This window comes from Notolepis coatsorum, assembly GCF_963971535.1.
Source record: "Notolepis coatsorum genome assembly, chromosome: 15".
NCBI lineage: Eukaryota > Metazoa > Chordata > Actinopteri > Aulopiformes > Paralepididae > Notolepis > Notolepis coatsorum.
In genome coordinates, this window is record NC_140179.1 from 60,380,061 (window position 1) to 60,400,842 (window position 20,782).

A 20,782-nucleotide genomic window follows, 5' to 3' on the forward strand; every position below is an offset into this window, starting at 1 on the left:
AAAAAGCATAACTATGTTTTGTATAGTATAGTTAGTATAGTATAGTTACATATAGCATAACTGTATATTGTATAGTATATTGTATAGTAGTGTTTGTATATAGGACTCATTACCTTTCATTCATAAGCTTAGTGTGTGTGTGTGTGTTCATGTGTGCTGTCTATTTTTTTTGTATTCTTACACAATCAAGGCAGGCATGGCCACCTTCATTTCACTACGTGTCTCGTGTATGTACAGTATGTGACGAATCTTGAATCTATGCACACACACATACAGTATAATAATAATAATAATAATAATAATAATAATAATAATAATAATAATAATAATAATTCATTTAATTTATAAAGCGCTTCTCAGTAACCCGAAGTCGCTGGCAGTAGGCAGAGAGAAAAAACAAAGAAAGAAAAGAAACATAGAACCACAGGGGAAACGGGGAACAATATGAAATACACAGGAACATTCTCGAAGTCAACTTCCTGTCTGTTGTTAGGCAACTGCGGCGTGGGAGAAACATGCACCCCAGGTACATTATGTACGGTTCATTTAGTGCATAAACGGATCGGAAAAGCGGCAAATTAAACACAATCAAGGGTAATTTTATTCAGTGCATCACAATGCCAAAGAGCTGCTGTGTTACGCTTTGTACTAGTAATAACATAATCAAAAATCCAAATCGAAAGTTTTATATAATACCAGTTGAGGCATCACGGATAGCTTGCGGCTATCAAGAGGGCACATGTAGACTCAGACGGGAGAGTCGATCAAAGCAGACCCTGGCCCCCAAGTCAAATCATACGTATGTCTGCTCTACCCATTTCATAACAGGTGAGAATAAGGAACAAATATGTGTATCGTAAATTAAGTTTTATTGGCTGTGAGGCTGTAAACAGCAGAGAAATGTTAGCTGCTAGCTACTTCACCATATAACGTTAGTCCATTCTCTTCAAGTAGCCTACATGCCTTTTTTTTTCACCTTACTGTAGAATCACCAGAAAGGCTTTCGAAATAGTGAAATGCCATGTTGGCCTCAATATTTTCAAAACAAATGATATGAAAAGGTTATGAAATGAACAAGAATGTGATCAAATATGTAATAAAAATGGAGCTCAGCGCATACATTTGATCGTAGAAATCCGTTTATTTTCCACCATACCAAGATGGCGGCGGTCTCGTGACATCAGAGTGTCTTCGAGAATAGAGCCACAATAACAAACAACAACAACGGGTTGGAGGAGGGGGGTCATGGGTAGGGAAGGTTGAATGCTATGGAGAACAGGTGGGTTTTGAGACAGGATTTGAAGGTGGAGAGTCTCTGATGGTCTGAGGGAGGGTGTTACAGAGTCGGGGTGCAGGACGTGAGAAGGCCTGATCACCAAAACTTTTAAAGTTCGGATGGCGGGACAGTGAGGGAAGCAGTGGAAGAGGACCGGAGGGATCGGGTGGGGCGGTAAGGGAGAAGATAGATAGATAGATACTTTATTAATCCCCTTGGGGAAATTCAGGTATCCAGTAACAGCTCAGGCAGTTAACAGACAATAGAGAGCAATAAAAAAAAAAGGACAACCAATACAACAAACAAACAATGAAGGTCAGCGCTGAGGTACAAAGTTATAATGAATTAAATATAAATGGTGAGCACTATTGCAGTGTTAAGTCAAATAAAATAAAATTGCTATATAAAATTACAGTATACATTTAAAATGAATTGCACATTGGGGGGGGGGGGGGGGGGGGGGCGCGCCCAGGTCATGAGAGAGAGAGAGAGAGAGGGGGGGGGGGGGGGGCGTCATATGGTGTTGAACAGTCTAGTCTGATGGCTGTGGGGACAAAGGACAGCCTGAACCGCTCAGTCCGCGAGTGCAGCGATAAAAGTCGTCCATTGCGACTGCTCCTCTGTCCTGTCAGGGTGTGGTGGAGAGGGTGTCTGTCATTGCTCATGATGGCCTGCAGCTTACTCCATGTGTGCCTCTCCACCACAACCCCCAGTGGGTCTACACTCCTGCCAAGGACTGAACCAGCCTTCTTTACCAGCCTGTCCAGCCGCCCGGTGTTCTTGGCTGACATGTTGCCTCCCCAGCAGACTGCAGCATAAAAAACAATGCTTGCCACCACTGACTGGTAGAACATGTACAGCATGTCACTGCACACATGAAACGACCTGAGCCTTCTCAGAAAAAACAGCCGGCTCTGTGCCTTCCTGTAGAGGACATCAGTATTCAGAGACCAGTCCAGTTTGTTATCCAGGAATTTGTAGGACTCTACCATCTCGATGTCTTTCCCTCCTATGTTGACTGGATAAAGGGGGGGCTTACATCTCCTGAAGTCTATGACCATCTCCTTGGTCTTGGAGGTGTTCAGAAGGAGGCCATTTTCCTCACTCCAGGCACCAAAGGCTCCCGCCAGGTCCCTGTACTCCTTCTCCTGCCCACTCCTCACACACGCCACAATAGCTGTGTCATGATCAGAGTATTTCTGGATGTGGCAGGACTCACTGTTGTAGCTAAAGTCCGATGTGTAAAGAGTGAACAGGAAAGGAGCCAAGACGGTCCCCTGCGGGGCCCCGGTGCTGCTCACCACTGTCCCAGAGACGCATTTCCCCAGCCTGACGAACTGTGGCCATCCTGTCAGGTAGTCCGTGATCCAGGAAGTGAAGGAGGGATCCACCCCCATCTTCCTGAGCTTGTCTTCAAGTATGGGAGGTTGAATGGTATTAAAATCGCTCGAAAAATCTAAAAACATAATCCTAACATAACTCCCCGGCTCATCCAGGTAGGAGTAGGCCCGGTGGAGCATGTAGAGGACTGCGTCGTCCACCCCGATGCTCTCCCGATACCCAAACTGCAGGGGGTCAAGGGCGTGTACAGTCTGTGGCCTCAGATGGTGTAGAAGCAGCCTCTCCAGTGTCTTCATGATGTGTGACGTGAGGGCCACCGGTCTGTAGTCGCTGAGCTCGGCCGGGCGCCCAGCTTTGGGTACCGGCACAAGATATGATGTTTTCCACAGGACCGGCACCCTCACGTCCCGCAGGCTCATATTAAAGAGCTTCTGGAGCGGCTCAGCCAGTTGGTCTGCACAGAGCTTCAGCAGCCTCGAACACACGCCATCCGGGCCAGCCGCCTTTCCTGGACGCAGTTTCCTTAGTTCCGCCCTCACCTCATCTACATTTACATTTACATTTAGTCATTTAGCTGACGCTTTTATCCAAAGCGACTTACAAGTTCTGTACGACAAGCCATCAGGAAGGGCACAACTCTATCAGCTGAGTAACAATGTTCATCAAAGTGTTGAGTGCTACAGTGTAGGTTAGTTTATTAGGACAAGTGCATGACAGTATGGTTAGTTAGGGTTAGGTTTTTTTTTTTTTTTTTTATTCAGATAATGGTTGAAGAAGTGCGTCTTTAGTCGACGGCGAAAGATTGGACGTGTTTCGGCTGTCCTAACTGGGGTGGGTAGTTCATTCCACCATTGTGGGGCAAGGACTGAGAATAGGCGACTTCTCTTTGATGACCCTCCCGGAGCTTGGATAGGAGTAGGTCTGAGGCGGCCAGAAGATGCAGAGCGTAGGGGTCTTGAGGGTGTGTAGTTAGAGACCATTGACCGGAGGTAGGCGGGAGCAGTTCCCTTTGCCGCACGGTATGCTAGGTCGAGGGCCTTGAAGCGGATTCGTGCAGCAATGGGGAGCCAGTGCAGGTCCCTAAGAAGTGGGGTGACATGGGCCGACTTCGGTAGGTTTGAGATCAGGCGGGCCGCTGCGTTCTGAATGAGTTGAAGAGGCTTAGTGGCAGTGGCCGGGAGGCCAGCGAGCAGTGCGTTGCAGTAGTCGAGGCGGGAGATGACTGTTGATTGGACGAGGAGTTGGGTGGCTTCTTTTGTCAGGAAGGGGCGGATCCTTCTGACATTGCTCAGGAGGAATCGGCAGGTTCTGGTTGTCGCTGCGATGTGAGCAGAGAAGTTCAACTGGTCGTCGAGGACAACACCAAGGTTCTTGGCGGTCGGGGACGCGGTCACAGCTGCATTCTCGACTGTGATGGAAAGGTCGGTCAGGGGGGAGGATTTGGCCGGCAGGTGGAGCAATTCTGTTTTGCTTAGGTTCAGTTTGAGGTGGTTGGTCGTCATCCAGGCGGAGATGTCGGACAGACAGGCCGAGATCCGCTCAGAGACGTGGATATCTGAGGGAGGGAAGGAGAGGAAGAGTTGAGTATCGTCGGCATAACAGTGGTAGGAGAAGCCATGAGACGTGATAATGTTACCCAGTGATTTAGTGTAGAGGGAGAAGAGAAGGGGTCCTAAAACCGAGCCCTGGGGGACACCCGTCCGCAGGGGGCGGGTGGCCGACAGGGTCCCTCTCCATGACACTTGGTAGGAGCGGTCATTGAGGTATGATGACAACCATGTCAGCGCAGAGCCAGCCATTCCCATTCCTGCGAGGGCCGCGAGGAGGATCTGGTGGTTGACTGTGTCGAAGGCTGCAGATAGATTTAGGAGAATCAGTACAGAGGAGAGGCCTTTCGCTTTTGCTAAGTGAAGTGCCTCTGTGACCGCAATGAGGGCTGTCTCTGTGGAGTGACCAGTCCTGAAGCCTGACTGATTAGGGTCTAGGAGGTCATTCTGTAAGAGATAAGCAGTAAGTTGGTTGGATACAGCACGTTCAAGTGTTTTAGAAAGGAAGGAGAGAAGAGAGACAGGACGGTAGTTGCCTATGACGGTAGGGTTCAGGGATGGTTTTTTTATGAGGGGCGTGACTCTGGCTTGTTTTAGGGAGGTGGGGACCACCCCCGAGTTGAGTGAGGAGTTGATGGTTGCAGTTAGGAATGGGAGGATGTCTGGTGCTATGGTCTGGAGGAGTGGGGAAGGTAGCCGGTCCAGCTGGCATGTAGTCGGACGGTTCGACGTTACCAGTGTCAGGGTCTCGGCTTCTGTAATGGGAGAGAAAGATGACAGAGTGAAGGATGAGGTTCTCGATTCAGCATTTGGAATGGGTGGGGGTTGGGAGAAGGAGCTGCGGATGTTCTCCACTTTTTCCTCAAAGAAGATCGCAAAGTCTTCGGCAGAGAAAGATGAGGGAGGGGGGGGTGGGGGGGGAGTGAGGAGGGAGGACATGGTAGCATGCAGTTTGCGAAGATTCTTGGCAGAGGCCTCGATCCTATGGTGAAAGAAAGAAGCTTTGGCATTAGTAATGGTTTTGGAGAATGTTAACAAGAGGTTGTGATATGTGTCGATGTCAGCAGTGAGGCGTGACTTTCTATACTTCCTTTCAGCTGCTCTCAGGACCTGTCTTTGTTCTCTCACTGGATCTGTCAGCCATGGACTGGGTGGGGAACGGCGGGCAGGTTTCTCAACGAGGGGACAGAGCTTGTCGAAGGAGGTTGCAAGGGCTGAGAGGAGGGTGGAGGTTGCAATCATCTACTGTGAGGGACAAGGGGGAGGGGGGGGCTGGGTGACACAGGGGGGGAGGCAGGTGACAGGGGGGTGGACTAGGTCACAGGGGGGGGCTAGGTGATAGGGGGTGGGGCCAGGGGGGCGCAACTGCAGAGTTGTGGTTGCAGCAGGAGCTGCAGCTGGAGAGGTGGTAGGGGGGGTTGGTGTGGCCTGGTCAACAGGGGCAGAGCGAGCCCTGGCTGCCGTGTCAAACCGGTTGTAGAATTGGTTAAACTCGTTGGCATTGTCCACATCACCCTCTGCCTGGCAGTTTACCTGCTTATATAAGAAGGTGGTCAGCCAGGTTATGGGGGGCTTTGAAGGTGAGGAGTAGTATTTTGAAGTTGATGCGTTCCTTGATCGAGAGCCAGTGGAGAGAGTGGAGGACAGGAGTGATGTGGGCATGGGACCGGGTGTTGGTGAGGAGGCGGGAAGCAGAATATTGGACCATCTGAAGTTTATGGAGGGAGCGGGAGGTGATGCCAGTGAGGAGGGAGTTGCAATAATCGAGGCAGGAGGAGATGAAGGCGTGTATGAGGGATTCAGCAGCAGGGGGGGGGGGGGGGGGGGGGCAGTGACGGATTTTGGCGATGTTGCAGAGGTGAAAGTAGGAGGTTTTGACGATGGAGCGGACATGGGGGTCGAATGAGAGGGTGGGGTCCAGGATGAGACCGAGGTTGGCGAACTAGGGGGGAGGGGGTGATGGTTGAGTCGTTAATGGAGAGTGTGATGGGTCCGGATCTGCTGAGGGTGGTTTTGGTGCCGATGATGAATAGTTGTCTTGTCGCTATTGAGTTTGAGGAGGTTATGGGTCAGCCAGGTTTGTAGTTCAGAAATGTATATACACACACACACACACACACACACACACACACACACACACACACACACACACACACACACACACATTATAATTAGGGATGCTCGATATTGGCTTTTTTACCTATACCGATATTGTCCAACTCTTAATTTCCGATACCGATATCAACCTGAACCAATATCACATTTTAATGCCGATATCGGCCGATAATATCGGACATCCCTAATTATTATAGTATACACACACACATACTGTTACAAAGGGTCAGATTAAACCGAATATATATATTTATTGCCTGAGATCCCATGTATAATATTTGTATATCGTTTGATATCCCCTGTATATTCCTTGTACAATATGCACAGAATATCCCTTTACCTGGTAGCAGGACAGACCGTAATATTCGTTCCCCTATTGGAAGCGATCCCCTGGCGCCAGGTACCGAGTAAAGCCTTACCCCCTCGAGCTGACTTGAAAGCTACCGCCGGGACTTGCCCAGGCATGCCCGCTTTCGCCCACGGCTACGAGACCGAGAGGCGACAGAAATGAGATAGGCACTATTTGTCCGCCGGGGATATAAATATGGCGCAAGAATACAGAACCCCCCTTGCAGTTCCTTTTCAGTTCGCCTTCAGTTCAGTCTGGTTCAGTTACCGAGTAAAGCCTTACCCACTACGCAACGTGTGGTACAGCAGGGCTCGTATCGCCCCAATATAGTCTCGTGTTATCCTAAATACGTCTGTTTGTCGTATCGTTCTCTATTCATTAGTAAACCTTCATTACGAGTCAAAGACCACGTGGAGTGAGTAATTGTGCGTCGACATAGAGCACTTATTGCCCGAGCTAATAGTATAGTAACGTCAAGGTCAACCGTGCACTACCGCACCGGAGAGGATATCTACACCGGAGCAGCAGCACCACGGGGAATTTACACCCCACCGGCAGTGCCACTCTCCGGGCAAGGATTACTATTCTTCATTGCTTTGACCAAGCTGCTGGAACAGAGAACCGCCTACCCCACTGCTACTGTGGGATCCACGTGCCCGTGGGGACAACATTCAAGCCAGTCTCTGTCGAACCAGAGGCTCCACGGCTTCTACCTTCACCTGCAAGGCGCGCACCCTGGGATCAGGCTGCCTCTCCCCGCTGACCACACAGGGGTGACATCACCTCCTTGAACCATTGACTTGCCTAGAGCTTTGCCTCCCTCTGCTGGCTTACAACCGGTAGTACCCCCTTTCCCAGAAGATCCCTAGATAATTACTTAATATGCACTATTGATTTACCTGCACATTCTATTTGCCTTATAAGCGCAATTTAAGCAAGTATATTATGTAACCTAATATCCCTTTTATGTAATAAATATTCTAACCGAGTATTCTGTGTGGAAAACCGTGTTATTGTGGAGTGTTCTAATCTAATAATACTCATGTACAGTATTGGCCAGAAGTACATACAGATACAGCACTCAAAACTCAAACCTCTCATGCCTCTCTACCACTCTCTACCACTCCTCTATTGTTCTTGACCGGGCCAGATTTCACACCTCCACTTCCTCCCACAGGCTGGGCAGATTTTCATCTTAAATTTTTATTCGTCCCAAATGTCCCAGCCCCATCAGATTTCTTAGCTTTTTTCACTGTTTACTTATCATGCATTGCAACACTAATATATGGTCAGTACCCCAAGTCAGACTGCCCATATAAAAATTATTTTGGGGGTCTGAGGGCAGTAGCCCCCGACCCCCTCCCTGGGGAAGCACTTAAGTTAACTACCCTCCCTTTGTTCCCCCAGCCAACACCCCCGGAAAATTAACACCTGAGTAGACTTAAGTGGCACACAAGCAGCAACAAGCAGCAGACAAGCAGCAGAATTGGTTTGATTTTTGAGCGCTGCGTCTGTAGACGGTAGTGATTAATGATATCAGTACTTGATTAATACAGTCAGGGAATTGTACCCCTCAGTTACACATACAGTATACACACACATACAGTATACACACACAGACATACAGTACACACACACACACATGTCTTCATCTGTTGAGCATGTTTTACCGAGCAGAACCCTGCATGAGCCGTAACCTGGTTTGTTCTCCTCGTCCTGCAGGCCTTTGCGGAGCACCTCCACGCCCGCGTGCGGAAGGACCTGTGGGGCTACTGCAGCAAGGAGGGCCAGCTGGAGGCGGCTGACCTCCACCGCCTGCGCTACCTGGGCATCAGGCCGGCCGCGGGCTACCCCAGCCAGCCAGACCACACGGAGAAGAGCACCATGTGGAGCCTGGCCGGCATCCAGGAGAAGACGGGTAGGAGAGTCAGCTCCCATTCCTCAATCACATCAAATCATATAGCATACCATGTCATATATCATATCATATAGCATACCATGTCATATATCATATCATATAGCATACCATGTCATATATATCATATGGCATACCATGTCATATATCATATCATATCATATAGCATACCATGTCATATATCATATCATATGGCATACCATGTCATATATCATATCATATGGCATACCATGTCATATATCATATCATATGGCATACCATGTCATATATCATATCATATCATATAGCATACCATGTCATATATCATATCATATGGCATACCATGTCATATATCATATCATATCATATAGCATACCATGTTATATGTCGTATGATATCATATAGCATATCCTAGCATACTATCTCATATAGCATATGATATCATATAACATAGCATAGCATACATGAGCATAACATAATGTATCATATAATATCTTCTAGGGCTGTCCCCGACTAAGGATTTGGATAGTCGACTATGATTGGCCAAAATTTGCCGTTAGTCGACTATTAGTAGACAAAAAAAAAAAAAAAATAAGTAATATTATTTTTATTTTTGTATCATTCCATTTGGGCTGTGGGGGGTGCTTAATGTCTGAAGGAGTCGACTGAAGGCTTCTTGTCCTCTGCAAAAGCATGCAATTGGTCCACTGATGGATACATCTTGATATTTGTCTAGTCTAGTGTGTTCATTAGATGGATGAAATCCTCTTTCAGTGCCTCTGTGCCTGTTTTCGTAGGCTGTTAGCCTCTGGTATGCGTGCCATTAGCGTTAGCCACGCTTCTAGGCCTCTTTTCTTTTGGAAAGAATGATACAAAATAAATAAATAAATTATTTATTTTTATTTTGTATTCGACTAAGAGGTTGGCAGTCGACTACGGCTCCTTTCGACCGATTAGTCGACTAATCGACTAATAGGTGTCAGCCCTAATATCTTCACATAGTTTCTGGTTCAAGTTCCAGGATAAAGTTGACCATAACTAATGAACTAAAGTTAGTAATTCTTGCCATCATTACCACCTTAGATTCACAGTGTGAGATGGATTTAATATGAATGAATTTGTATTATACAGGTATTACTGACTGTGGTATTGTGTATTATACAGGTATTACTGACTATGGTATTGTGTATTATACAGGTATTACTGACTGTGGTATTGTGTATTATACAGGTATTACTGACTGTGGTATTGTGTATTATACAGGTATTACTGACTGGTATTGTGTATTATACAGGTATTACTGACTGTGGTATTGTGTATTATACAGGTATTACTGACTGTGGTATTGTGTATTATACAGGTATTACTGACTGTGGTATTGTGTATTATACAGGTATTACTCTGACTGTGGTATTGTGTATTATACAGGTATTACTCTGACTGTGGTATTGTGTATTATACAGGTATTACTGACTGTGGTATTGTGTATTATACAGGTATTACTGACTGTGGTATTGTGTATTATAGAGGTATTACTGACTGTGGTATTCTGTATTATAGAGGTATTACTGACTGTGGTATTGTGTATTATACCGGTATTACTGTGGTATTGTGTATTATACAGGTATTACTGTGGTATTGTGTATTATACAGGTATTACTGTGGTATTGTGTATTATACAGGTATTACTGACTGTGGTATTGTGTATTATACCGGTATTACTGACTGGTATTGTGTATTATACAGGTATTACTGTGGTATTGTGTATTATACAGGTATTACTGACTGGTATTGTGTATTGTACAGGTATTACTGACTGGTATTGTGTATTGTACAGGTATTACTGACTGGTATTGTGTATTGTACAGGTATTACTCTCACAGAGTCGTTGGCTATGACTCCAGCTGCCTCAGTCTCTGGGCTCTACTTCTCCAACCCTCAGGCTTCATACTTCTCTGTGGGAAAAATCACCAAGGAACAGGTCAGATATCAAATATATATATATATGGACTAGGGATGTCCGATATTATCGGCCTACCGATATTGGCATAAAAATGTGATATCGGAAAATATCGGTTGTCAAAAAAGAGAGAAAAGAATTTAACTTTTTTTTTACATTTATTTAACCTTTATTTACCCAGGCAAGCAAGTAAGAACAAAATATTATTTTATTTATTGTCAAAGTATGCATAATGTTATGTTAATTACACGACAAGAGATATGTAATGTTAATTACCTGAAATTATTCAGTTTCACACTGGACAAAAGGCCTTCAGCAGACCATGTATTTAATTTAATTGTACAAGGACAAACTGTAGACATGTTTACTGCAAAACAAAAAATTGCTTTTCATTTATCTATTTATTTATTTAACTGTATTAAACAATATAAAACGAATTGGCCATAATTTACTGAGCAAACTAAGGCTTACTGCTGTAACCTACTAATAACACTTAAAGTAAATCTGAAGATTATTATATAGCAGATGCCTTGAATAAGTCGTGGACAACTGTAGCGTGTGCTTGTTTATACAGAGCTGGTATGACTTGCTGGCTGAAATACAGACGAGAGGGAACTAGGTAGCGGGGCTCTATTACTTTTAACATGTGCTTAAACCCCGTGTTCTCGACAACGGAGTATGGTCGCAGATCTGCTGCTATAAAAACACCTATGGCGTTTGTTATTGCTTTGGCCCGGTCTGAATTAATAGCGAGATCAGCGTTTCCGTTAGAACATATTCGTGCCGGTCTGGATGTCCTGCAAGATTTCTATCCCCGGACATATTCCTGAAATTCCGGTCAGAGTTTTAAACAGCAGTCTGTTATAATCACATTTTTATGAGCTAACGAATTCCGTTATATTGGACATTTGTATTAATTACATCAAGCGAAGAATGAGAAATTGATTTGCAGAATCAAATTACTATCTCTCGCCTCCCAAGTTAGTGCGATACGCTACCAGCATCAAGCTCCCGCGCCGCAGGCTCGCGCTGCAGCAGCTGTCACACGCACCCCCAAATGAATCTCGAGTCGACATCGCTTCACCTCGTTGTATCAGACACGTCACACATATCATAATGTTCAACTTCACACACAGCAAACTGTAGTTGATCATCACATTGCCTCGTTTGCATGCAGAGAGCGAGAGGACGAGCCACATGCTCGTAATGCGTTTGTTGATTTCATTATAGCCTACATTTAGTTATAATCAATTATATGCATTACTATGTGACACGGCAGTCAACCAACAGTTGCATTATGATTAAAAAATGTCAACACTTACTCACCCCGTCTCGTTCTGCCTATCCGTTTTGTACCTGCGACTAGATCCCCATTGCATTGGAACAGGTGGACTTCTGCGAGGTTCGCAACGGTAGCAGCAGACTGGGGATGCTCTTTGTGGTTCAATCAATAAAGTGTACTTTGTGTACGTTCAATCAATGTTATCTCTCGTACATCATAGACGCTAGACTACTAGACTATAATGTCGTACCTCAGCCAGGAGAATTTAACTTTCCCCTCGGGCCGCCGCCTGAACGCTCGACATTTGTTTATTTTCCGCGGGAGCATCGGCGGTCTCTGTGACTTCAGAAGACTCATCTTCGTTGTCAATGTCATTATTATTAGACCTGCTTGTGCTTGGTTTCATGAAATATTTGTTAAGTTTAGCTTGTTTGGCCATCTCTCTCTCTCGCTCGTATAGCTGTTTGTCGTTATTATGGTGGCCAGACAGGCTCAAAAAAAGAAAAAAAAATATTCACATCCGAGCGGCGCCATCCGCGCTTTATTAGAGCGAAGCACAATGAAACAAATGTAATGATTGTTTCGTTCATCGCATAGGCTATTTAATTTTAGCCTATTTTAATACAATTCAAATAATAAAATTGTGCTTAGAGGAATTATTTCCACCGGACATTATGACCGGAGATATTTAAATATTCGGACTTCAACATATTTTGCCAGTCAAATACCGGTAATTACCGGCTAACGGAAACGCTGAGCGAGATGCTGCTTGAATGCCACAGGGAGCTGGGTTTGCACTAGGGTCTGTTTTTTCCTTGTACCAGTGATATTCACATTCGGGTGATGCTGTTTCAAATGCGTGATAAAGTTTGCAATAAAGTTGAACAATGCCGGCACGTAGCCCCTTTCGTGACTGTGATGCAAGGCTTGCATCACAGTCACGAAAGGGGCTAGCCGGCACGTAGCTTTAGTGTGATCCACCTGTCTTTGTCCATTACTGTCGTTAACTGGGAATCCGAAATGATCCCAAACGGGAGACTTGAATGTTGTGGGAGCATCTTCTAGCTCTGGCTTGTCAGTTAGTATTGCACTTGCCATACTAAGGCTAATATGCTATGCTGAATTACAGCTATCGTTCAGTGTGGCTGCGTGCTGCGTGGGATGAACAAACAACATCCGGTTAGTTGTGCACGTTATATTTGCGACGGGGGGATTTAAGTTCCGCAAAAAAAGGTTCCATACCGTTGCAATCGTTCGGTGCACAGCGCATACTGTACCGGAGGACCACATTGAGGCGGTACAGTACGGATACGCGTACCGTTACACCCCTAGTTGACATCCTTTCATTCTCTTCTCTTCTCCTCTTTCATTCTATTCTACTCTTAATTTCTCTCTCTCTCCTCTCTCTCTTCTATCTCTCTCCATCTCTCTTCTATCTCTCTCTCTCCCTCTCTCTTCTGTCTCTCCCTCTCTCTCCTCTCTCTCCTCTCTCCCCTCTCTCTTCTGTCTCTCCCTCTCTCTCCTCTCCTCTCTCTCTCTCTCCTCCCCCCCCCCAGGTGGAGGAGTATGCGGAGAGGAAGAGGATGTGTGTGTCGGAGGTGGAGAGGTGGCTCGGACCCATCCTGGGATACGACACCGAGGCCTAGAGGGAATGACCCGACTCTATATCTGTAGATCTCAGTACCGAGGGATTGGTCTAAACTAAAGCAATCGGAATGAGACCCATCGTTTCAACCATGTGTCTATAATTATCAGTCTACAGTTATAGACGGACATGAGGAGAGAACACCACAAGGCTGCATTAACAACGTGCCTCTTCAGACCCTAGAGAAGACGGGACAAAGACAGAACAGAGACGGGTGTCACTGGGGCCCAGAGAGACGGGACGGAGACGGAGACGGGTGTCTCTCTAGCATAGATATATATCACTAGATGACTCACCCACGCTGCTGGCCAAGGGAGACCGATGTTGCCACATGGTGGCCATCTTGCGTAGGTCGAGCATGCCTACTCATAACATGCATGTCTATGGTAATAACCATAGCTTGCTCAATTTTCAACCATTTGGTTTGTTAAAAACGTCAGAGATGTAGTTATCATACTGCATACTTATAATAATAATCATATGAAAAAATTATAATAATTCTTCCAAGCACGAATCATAGCCAGATTAATAACATTTGTAACAAACCAAAACAAACGTTTTGTAAATCCGTCAAGATTTCAGCGAGTTAAGAGTATTTTTGTTTGTGCAGATCATCACCTTAAAGCAGTAGTCCACTCAAGCAAGATGGCCGCCGGTGAACTACGCGGGAGACTCCGCCTTGAGCCATTTAGTGTTTATATATATATCTATGGTCACTAGGGTCCAGAGTCCCGGGACAGAGACAGAGACAGGGGTCGGCTGGCCAAACCTGACCCGTCAATCAAGTGTTCCAAGTCCTGTATTTGATTTGCATCCAGGATGAGATTAGAGTATAATGGCTCATTAAAAGGCATATACTGTATGAATAAGCATCTTGATGATAAACCTAATAAACTTGTTATATAATTTTTTTTCAAAACAAAAGAAAAAATAACAATTGTTTGTATTTGTATTTTGTATTTATTGGTTTAAAATACAGAGACAGTGCATATTAAGGAACATTTGACTGTAAATATGCCAGTTTAGCCAAGTTGGCTAATTTTCAACTGTAGTCTCTGGGGCAGGTGACATGAGCACAACAATAATTAAAACATAGTACAATAATTAAAACACAGTAGGAATCAGTATAGTTTAGTTTAGTCAGATTATTGTTGCCGATGGCGATGGGGAAGGTCGGCTCTCCGTGCCGACAGGTTTTTGCGATTGGGCTGAGAATTTGACCCTCCTTAAAGGGGAACTATCTTATAAATGGCCTTTTTCAGTGTTTAGCATTGTTTCCTAGCTATGTGGACTTATATTAATATGATCTATGTCTCTAATTCTCATATTGGCGCATTCTTCCAATTCTCCTCTCACAATATTCACCCTCACTGAACTGAGTCATCTGAAAATGTGCTGATTTGTGATGTCAGAGAGACTCAGCTGCATGAGACTCTGCTGAGACTCACACACACTCCACACAGTTCCCACCGTGGTTGGAGCCCAGGCTCAAAACGGCTTAAGATCTTGAGGTAGAAAAATGCTGTTTTTGAGGACTTGATTAGAAATACAAAACAATGAATTAAAAAAAATAAAACATTACAGAGGTGTTCTATAAACTCACAGGAATTGTGTAAAAGTGCCCAAATAGTGAAAGAAATAGTAAAATAGTTCCCCTTTAATCAACGTGTGCATACCGTAGGTGGGATTAAAGGAACATGCCAGCATTTTGGGAAATTAGCTACAGTCTTCTCCAGAGAGAGACAAATGCAACCCACTGAGGCCCCCCACAACCATCAGAACCGGGGAGGACCCAAGCCCCCCCGACCCTCCCTATTGGAGGGAACCCTCCCTATTGGAGGACGGAAGGGAGACGGATCCGACTGCGCGAAGAGGAACTCAAGCAACTTAACGCACAGGGTGAGCAGACGACTACACACACGCACAACCCGCATGCCACCAGGGAACGAACGGAAGGAACAAACCTCGTTACCACCCCCAAAATCACGGGGTCAAGAGCAAAGCTCAACCCCGTGGCAAGGCCGTAGCAGCGGAACGCGAAGGAAGACCCAGACCCAGAAGGGACTGGATCCCCCTGGAAAAAGGGGGCCCGGAGAGGCCAATGACGCCACAGCATCGAGACCTCACCAGGCAGTCACTAGTGACACCGCCCCCCACATCGCCAGCGTATTCGGACAGGGCCCATCCAAGAGCAGGCCCTTCCCCCCAATAGCACGCCGCCTGGCTCACTGACCCTGGCATACTCAGGCAGTCAGCGTGGCAGTAACTCAAAGCACTCAAGAGGCTACACCTACAGCGGGAGCGGGCAGCGCACCGGGGAGACTACCTCTAGAAAAGGTCGATCCCTCAATCCAGGCACAGGAACTCGATCCGAGCCTGGAGCACTGCTGACTAGACAGGCGCCAAAGGGGTCAACTGAAACAGCACCCCGGCAGAAGGGGCGTATGCTGGCATTGTTGTGCACCATGTCACATTGTCACAGCCTCCACAAAAAAAACCCGACTCTCTAGAGGGGCCGAGGCAGAGAAGGCTGACACGATTGGCAGACGTCATGAAACGTGCGGGGGCACACTCAAGCGGTTAATCCGGGAGTTGACTCCGCTCCAACACACCAGGGAACCAACCACCCTCTTGGTTAACATGAGGTGGTTGTTCCTATAACCCCTCAGGAAAAAACTCCAAAACACACCTGCGGGTATACACTGGCTATACCGCAGTACAAGTGGGCCCCCCAAAGTATTAACATGCAGCGGGAATCACTGTTATTAGGGCCAGGGACAAAATATTGCATAGTTACAAACAGTCGGGAGACCCAGGTGATTTCCAACAGTTTAAAACATGCAGGAACGAGGCCCAGCGTAGAGTCAAGGAAGCCAAGAAAAATTACTTCTCAGAGTAATGAGAAAACAGGGACATCCCTCATAAACTCTGGAATGTTTTAAAGAGTTTGGGCTGTACTGTATGACGAAACCCAAAGGCACTAGCTCATGTAGTTCCCTAAAAATCTATGGAAAAGAGGTGAGTGATAAGGCCGAGATTGCCTATCACTTTAACACCTATTTTTACATCAGTAGCACAGGAACTTGTTAGGAAACTGCCTCCCAGTCCAGGAATATATGGATCAGCCCACTGCAAGGCATTTTACACTAACCTAGGTGTCGTATCAAATAGCTTCATTTTTAAATCAGTGTCAGTAGATAAGATTGGCAGCATGTTAAAGGAGTTAAATTCTGCTAAAGCCACAGGCCATGACAACATATCTGCCAGGTTCCTGAAAGATGCAGCCGACACAATAGCCCCTTTTGTATCACATGTCATTAATCTGTCCCTTGAGCAGGGCATTGTTCCCTCTGACATGAAACACTCCAAAGTAATTCCGCTCTTTAAGAAAGACAATAGGTCAGACCCAGGGAATTATAGACCAGTCTCCATATTGAGTGTCACTTCAAAAATCCTAGAAAAAAGTGTCCATGAACAGCTCTATGAATACATCAACCACTCACAACTAATGCACAAGTTCCAGTCAGGTTTCAGGAAGTCTCACTGAACGTATTCATACTTACTTTATTTAACAGACTTTATCAGAGGAAAATTAGACACAGGGAAGCTCTGTGGAATGATTTTAATAGATCTTCAAAAGGCACTTGACACAGTGGACCATAGCCGGCTGTTAGACAAACTATCCGCAATAGGCATGAGTCCTTTAGCATCAGATGGGTTGTCTCCTACCTATCTGACAGACACCAGTGGTCAGAAGTTCAGGGCCATCTCTCCAGAGAACGACCTGTGACCTGTGGAGTTCCACAGGGGAGTGTTTTGTGTCCGCTATTCTTTTTTAATTTACATTAATGACATGCAAACAGTTTTCCATGAAAATCTTTTTTATGCAGATGATTCTGCCATCTTAGCCTCACACAAGGATGAGTCTAAGCTGCAGGACATTCTTAGAGATGAGTTCAATACAGTGGCGGCTGCTGACCAAATTTGTTGGTGAAGCACAAATGATATTATTATATATTAAATTATATTTTTAAAACATCCCCAAGGCTGCAACACCCCCATTCATCCCAGGTGTCAGGCTCCTCATTAGCTTCCATTCATTTTGGGGACCATGTTTAAATATCATACTTCTGAAGTATAAACAAACTACTGCTGTGACGATTTCAATAAAACAGACCATTCTGAGTCAATGGTACATGCTTTTTTTGGCATTTCATGTGTCTTTACAGATTTATGCCCTTTGAAAAATAAAAGCAGATCAGGTCAATTTGTTGAAGGTTTTAATTGAGTGTGCTGTGTATCTTTGCCCTGCGTGGAATGTTTATGGAGATTCTAAACATTCTGTGAGAAGTTGACAGTTGGTAACATACAAAACCATTCAAACAGTTCTTATTCTTATTTCTGATGTCTGGAAGAATATGTGAGTGTCTTGTGAGAAATGCTTCCAATCCAAACCCCTTTGAACTGTATTACAGTTGCAAACTAATTCTACAGGTTGGTGTTCATTTCTCAAAAACAACAAATAATCTGAATGCCATAGGAAAGGGCTTGATTAGTGATCACTAGGATGCTCTCCTGACCCTTCCCAGAAATATATTTGTAATCAAAAGGCCTCACTATCACACAGACTGAACTGTTGTTTCTGTGAGTGGAGGCAACTTTCTGAGAAAACGGGAAAGCAGCTCAGCGTTGAGGGTTTGATTGATTGAAAATTGTATTAACAGATTGCAGAATGGGCACAATACAGTACGGCTCAATACACACAATTGTTAAGGGGATGCAGACCAGAGAAAGACTTTCGTCTTGTTTACATCAGGGTCCCCCATTTTCAATTCATAATGACATTTATGACATACACAACATACAGATATATATATCATGACATACATGACACAGATATACAGTACTGTTACATTTGTGACATACAAGATATGCAAATATACAGTACTGTTAAACAGAGATCCTAACAGAAAATATATACATACGAGGGGGAGGAAACTGTACATTAGGAGGGGGTGTGTGTGCGGGGGGGTTTGGACATTTATGGGGGCCAGTTTCATTAGTTTTCATTAGTATTAGACTCTAATCCTAATGAGATATTCCTCTAAATATGACTTTGAAAATGGCCACAATTTCAGGAAAAAAGAGTAAAAACAAAAATCAGGGGCCCCCATAGCTCTCAGGTGATAACTCGAACCCTGGGGGGGGGGGGTGGGTTGGGTGGAGGGGGGAACTGTACATTGGAGGTGGTTGGTGGGTAGGCGGGGTGGGGGAAACTGTACAAGCAAAACTGTACATTGGAATATCGAGGGAAACGTGAATAAGAGCAGCACGGTGAAAACAAGCTGCTGAACCTCAGCCACAACACCTGATTACTTCAGGAACCGATTTCATCTGAAGGAGCTTCCCATAACCTTCTGACAAACTTCCTGAGAAACATCCGCCTGGCCCCAGACTTCAGGAACAGCTGGTGATGACCAGACAGACACATAGCATCCCTTCCTCTCCTCTAACATGTATTTACCACCTTCCTCTGCATGAGGCCACAGATGGGTTTTATGTAACACTTAAAAGGACAATTACGTGGGTAATTTTATTTTTATTTTTTTTGTCTTTTTCCCCCTCCATTTTTCCTCCGATTTTCTCCCATCCCAATGTTAGTCGTTATGCCAATTCCCAATCCCCTTCCTGGTCGCTGCGCACTTACCCCCCACAGTCAGATCATCTGGGAGAGTGGAGGCTATCACATGCTTCCTCCGACACACGTCCAGCCAATCAACCGCTTCTTTTCACCTGGCAGCGCAGATATTCTCCGAGAGGGCGTAGCGTGTGGAAGGATCACACTATCCCACTCAGGTCCCATCCGTGCTTAGCAGGCGCCCCGACCGAACTGTAGGAGTCGCTGTTTACGACCCGGACCCACCCCGCCAGCTTCTCCCACCCTCTAATACTGCCAATTGTATTAGTGTGAACGGCCAGCCAAGCTGGTGACAACCCCGGAGCTGTGAGCTGGATTCGAACAGGCGAATCCAGCTCACAGCTCCGGGGTTGGTGACGAACGCAATCTCCGCTACGCCACCTAACCGCCCTTACGTGGGTAATTCTAAAGTAAACGCACGCATTTCAGCCACACACGTCACTGACACACTGGACGCAGCGGTCCAATATATATATATATATTTGAAATCCACTCACCATTTGATGTACTTCTTTACGAGGAAATAGTGTCCCAGTCCCTTCAGATCACTTGTAAATAAAATCCATCCTTCGATATTTCGTTCAATGTTGTAAATCCAAAAATGCAAACAGTCTTTTGTGAAACGTTCCATTTTCGGGACTGTAGAAACTGGTCACCCAAGCGATTCAAGTCAACACAAAAGCATTGCCAACTCGACCGATCTCATCTTCCGTTGAATATTCCGACTCGAGACACTAATCCCATTCCCATGGAAAGTGTAAACAATAGCCATGACGCGGTGCTTCGTACCTCTCTTGCAAACTTTGAACACCCGATACCTACAGCAGCAGACTTACATGATGCACGGCCAGCAATACGTGCGATTGGTTTGCATACCTCCCGTTAGCCACAGCACCTGGTCTACGAGGTCTACGATGTTTGCAGCAGCATCCATAATTCTTTGCAAAAATAATTACCTAATACTATTAACTAGCTACAACAAGTTAGCTTACAGAGTCCAAGACGGCATGTTCACGTCAATTACACTACTTCAACTGAGATAAAGAAATATATATATCATCAAACGATGCACAATAAGTTCATGAACAATTGAATAAAGATCTTAAAATATGAATTATTATATTAGGCAAATGAATCTTCTTTTGTCGATGTCAGTCTCTTTCAAGGCAAATTGCACACAGTCAGTCTCAGTGATGATGACAGAAAAATCTAGAACATATTGACGCCACAGTCCAGCTGCAGTTCCGTAGCATTAGCTGGCACCATTCTCTGATTGGATCTCAGGGTTGTCAACACAATGTAACACGTCGTGAACGCCAATCAATCAAGTGAGCTAAGCCTCCCTAACCGCCTTTTTTTTTCTTTTTTCTCAAATACCCTATTTTGATTGGATTATTAGATTCTTAAGCCCTGCCCAGTGCAAACATTTGCAGTGACTGATTGACAGCTGACCATCAATGTGTGTTATGGGATCAGGTTCAGAGAGAGCGGTCACTTGGACATTTTTGAAGAAAGAAAATATTCACTGCCATTGTTTTTTTCACAGAGGTAAACATTTCTAATAAAAATAAATATTAAAATAAAATAAAAATATGTAAAATAAAAATAAATAAAAATATGTAATAATAATAATATAATAATAAAAATGTTTCCGTCTGTATACCAGTGAAGCACT

General features: G+C 45.1%; 1 protein-coding gene across 1 annotated transcript in view; it reads left to right on the forward strand.

The window, feature by feature from the left end:
• Positions 1 to 14,323, forward strand: part of mtr (5-methyltetrahydrofolate-homocysteine methyltransferase) — a 99,772-nt gene extending 85,449 nt beyond the window's left edge. The window contains 3 exon segments of the mRNA XM_084331015.1: positions 8,351 to 8,546; positions 10,391 to 10,503; positions 13,321 to 14,323. Of these exon segments, the coding sequence (XP_084187141.1) occupies positions 8,351 to 8,546; positions 10,391 to 10,503; positions 13,321 to 13,410 (399 nt within the window). The 3' untranslated portion in view covers positions 13,411 to 14,323.
• Positions 14,324 to 20,782: the final 6,459 nt, after the last annotated feature.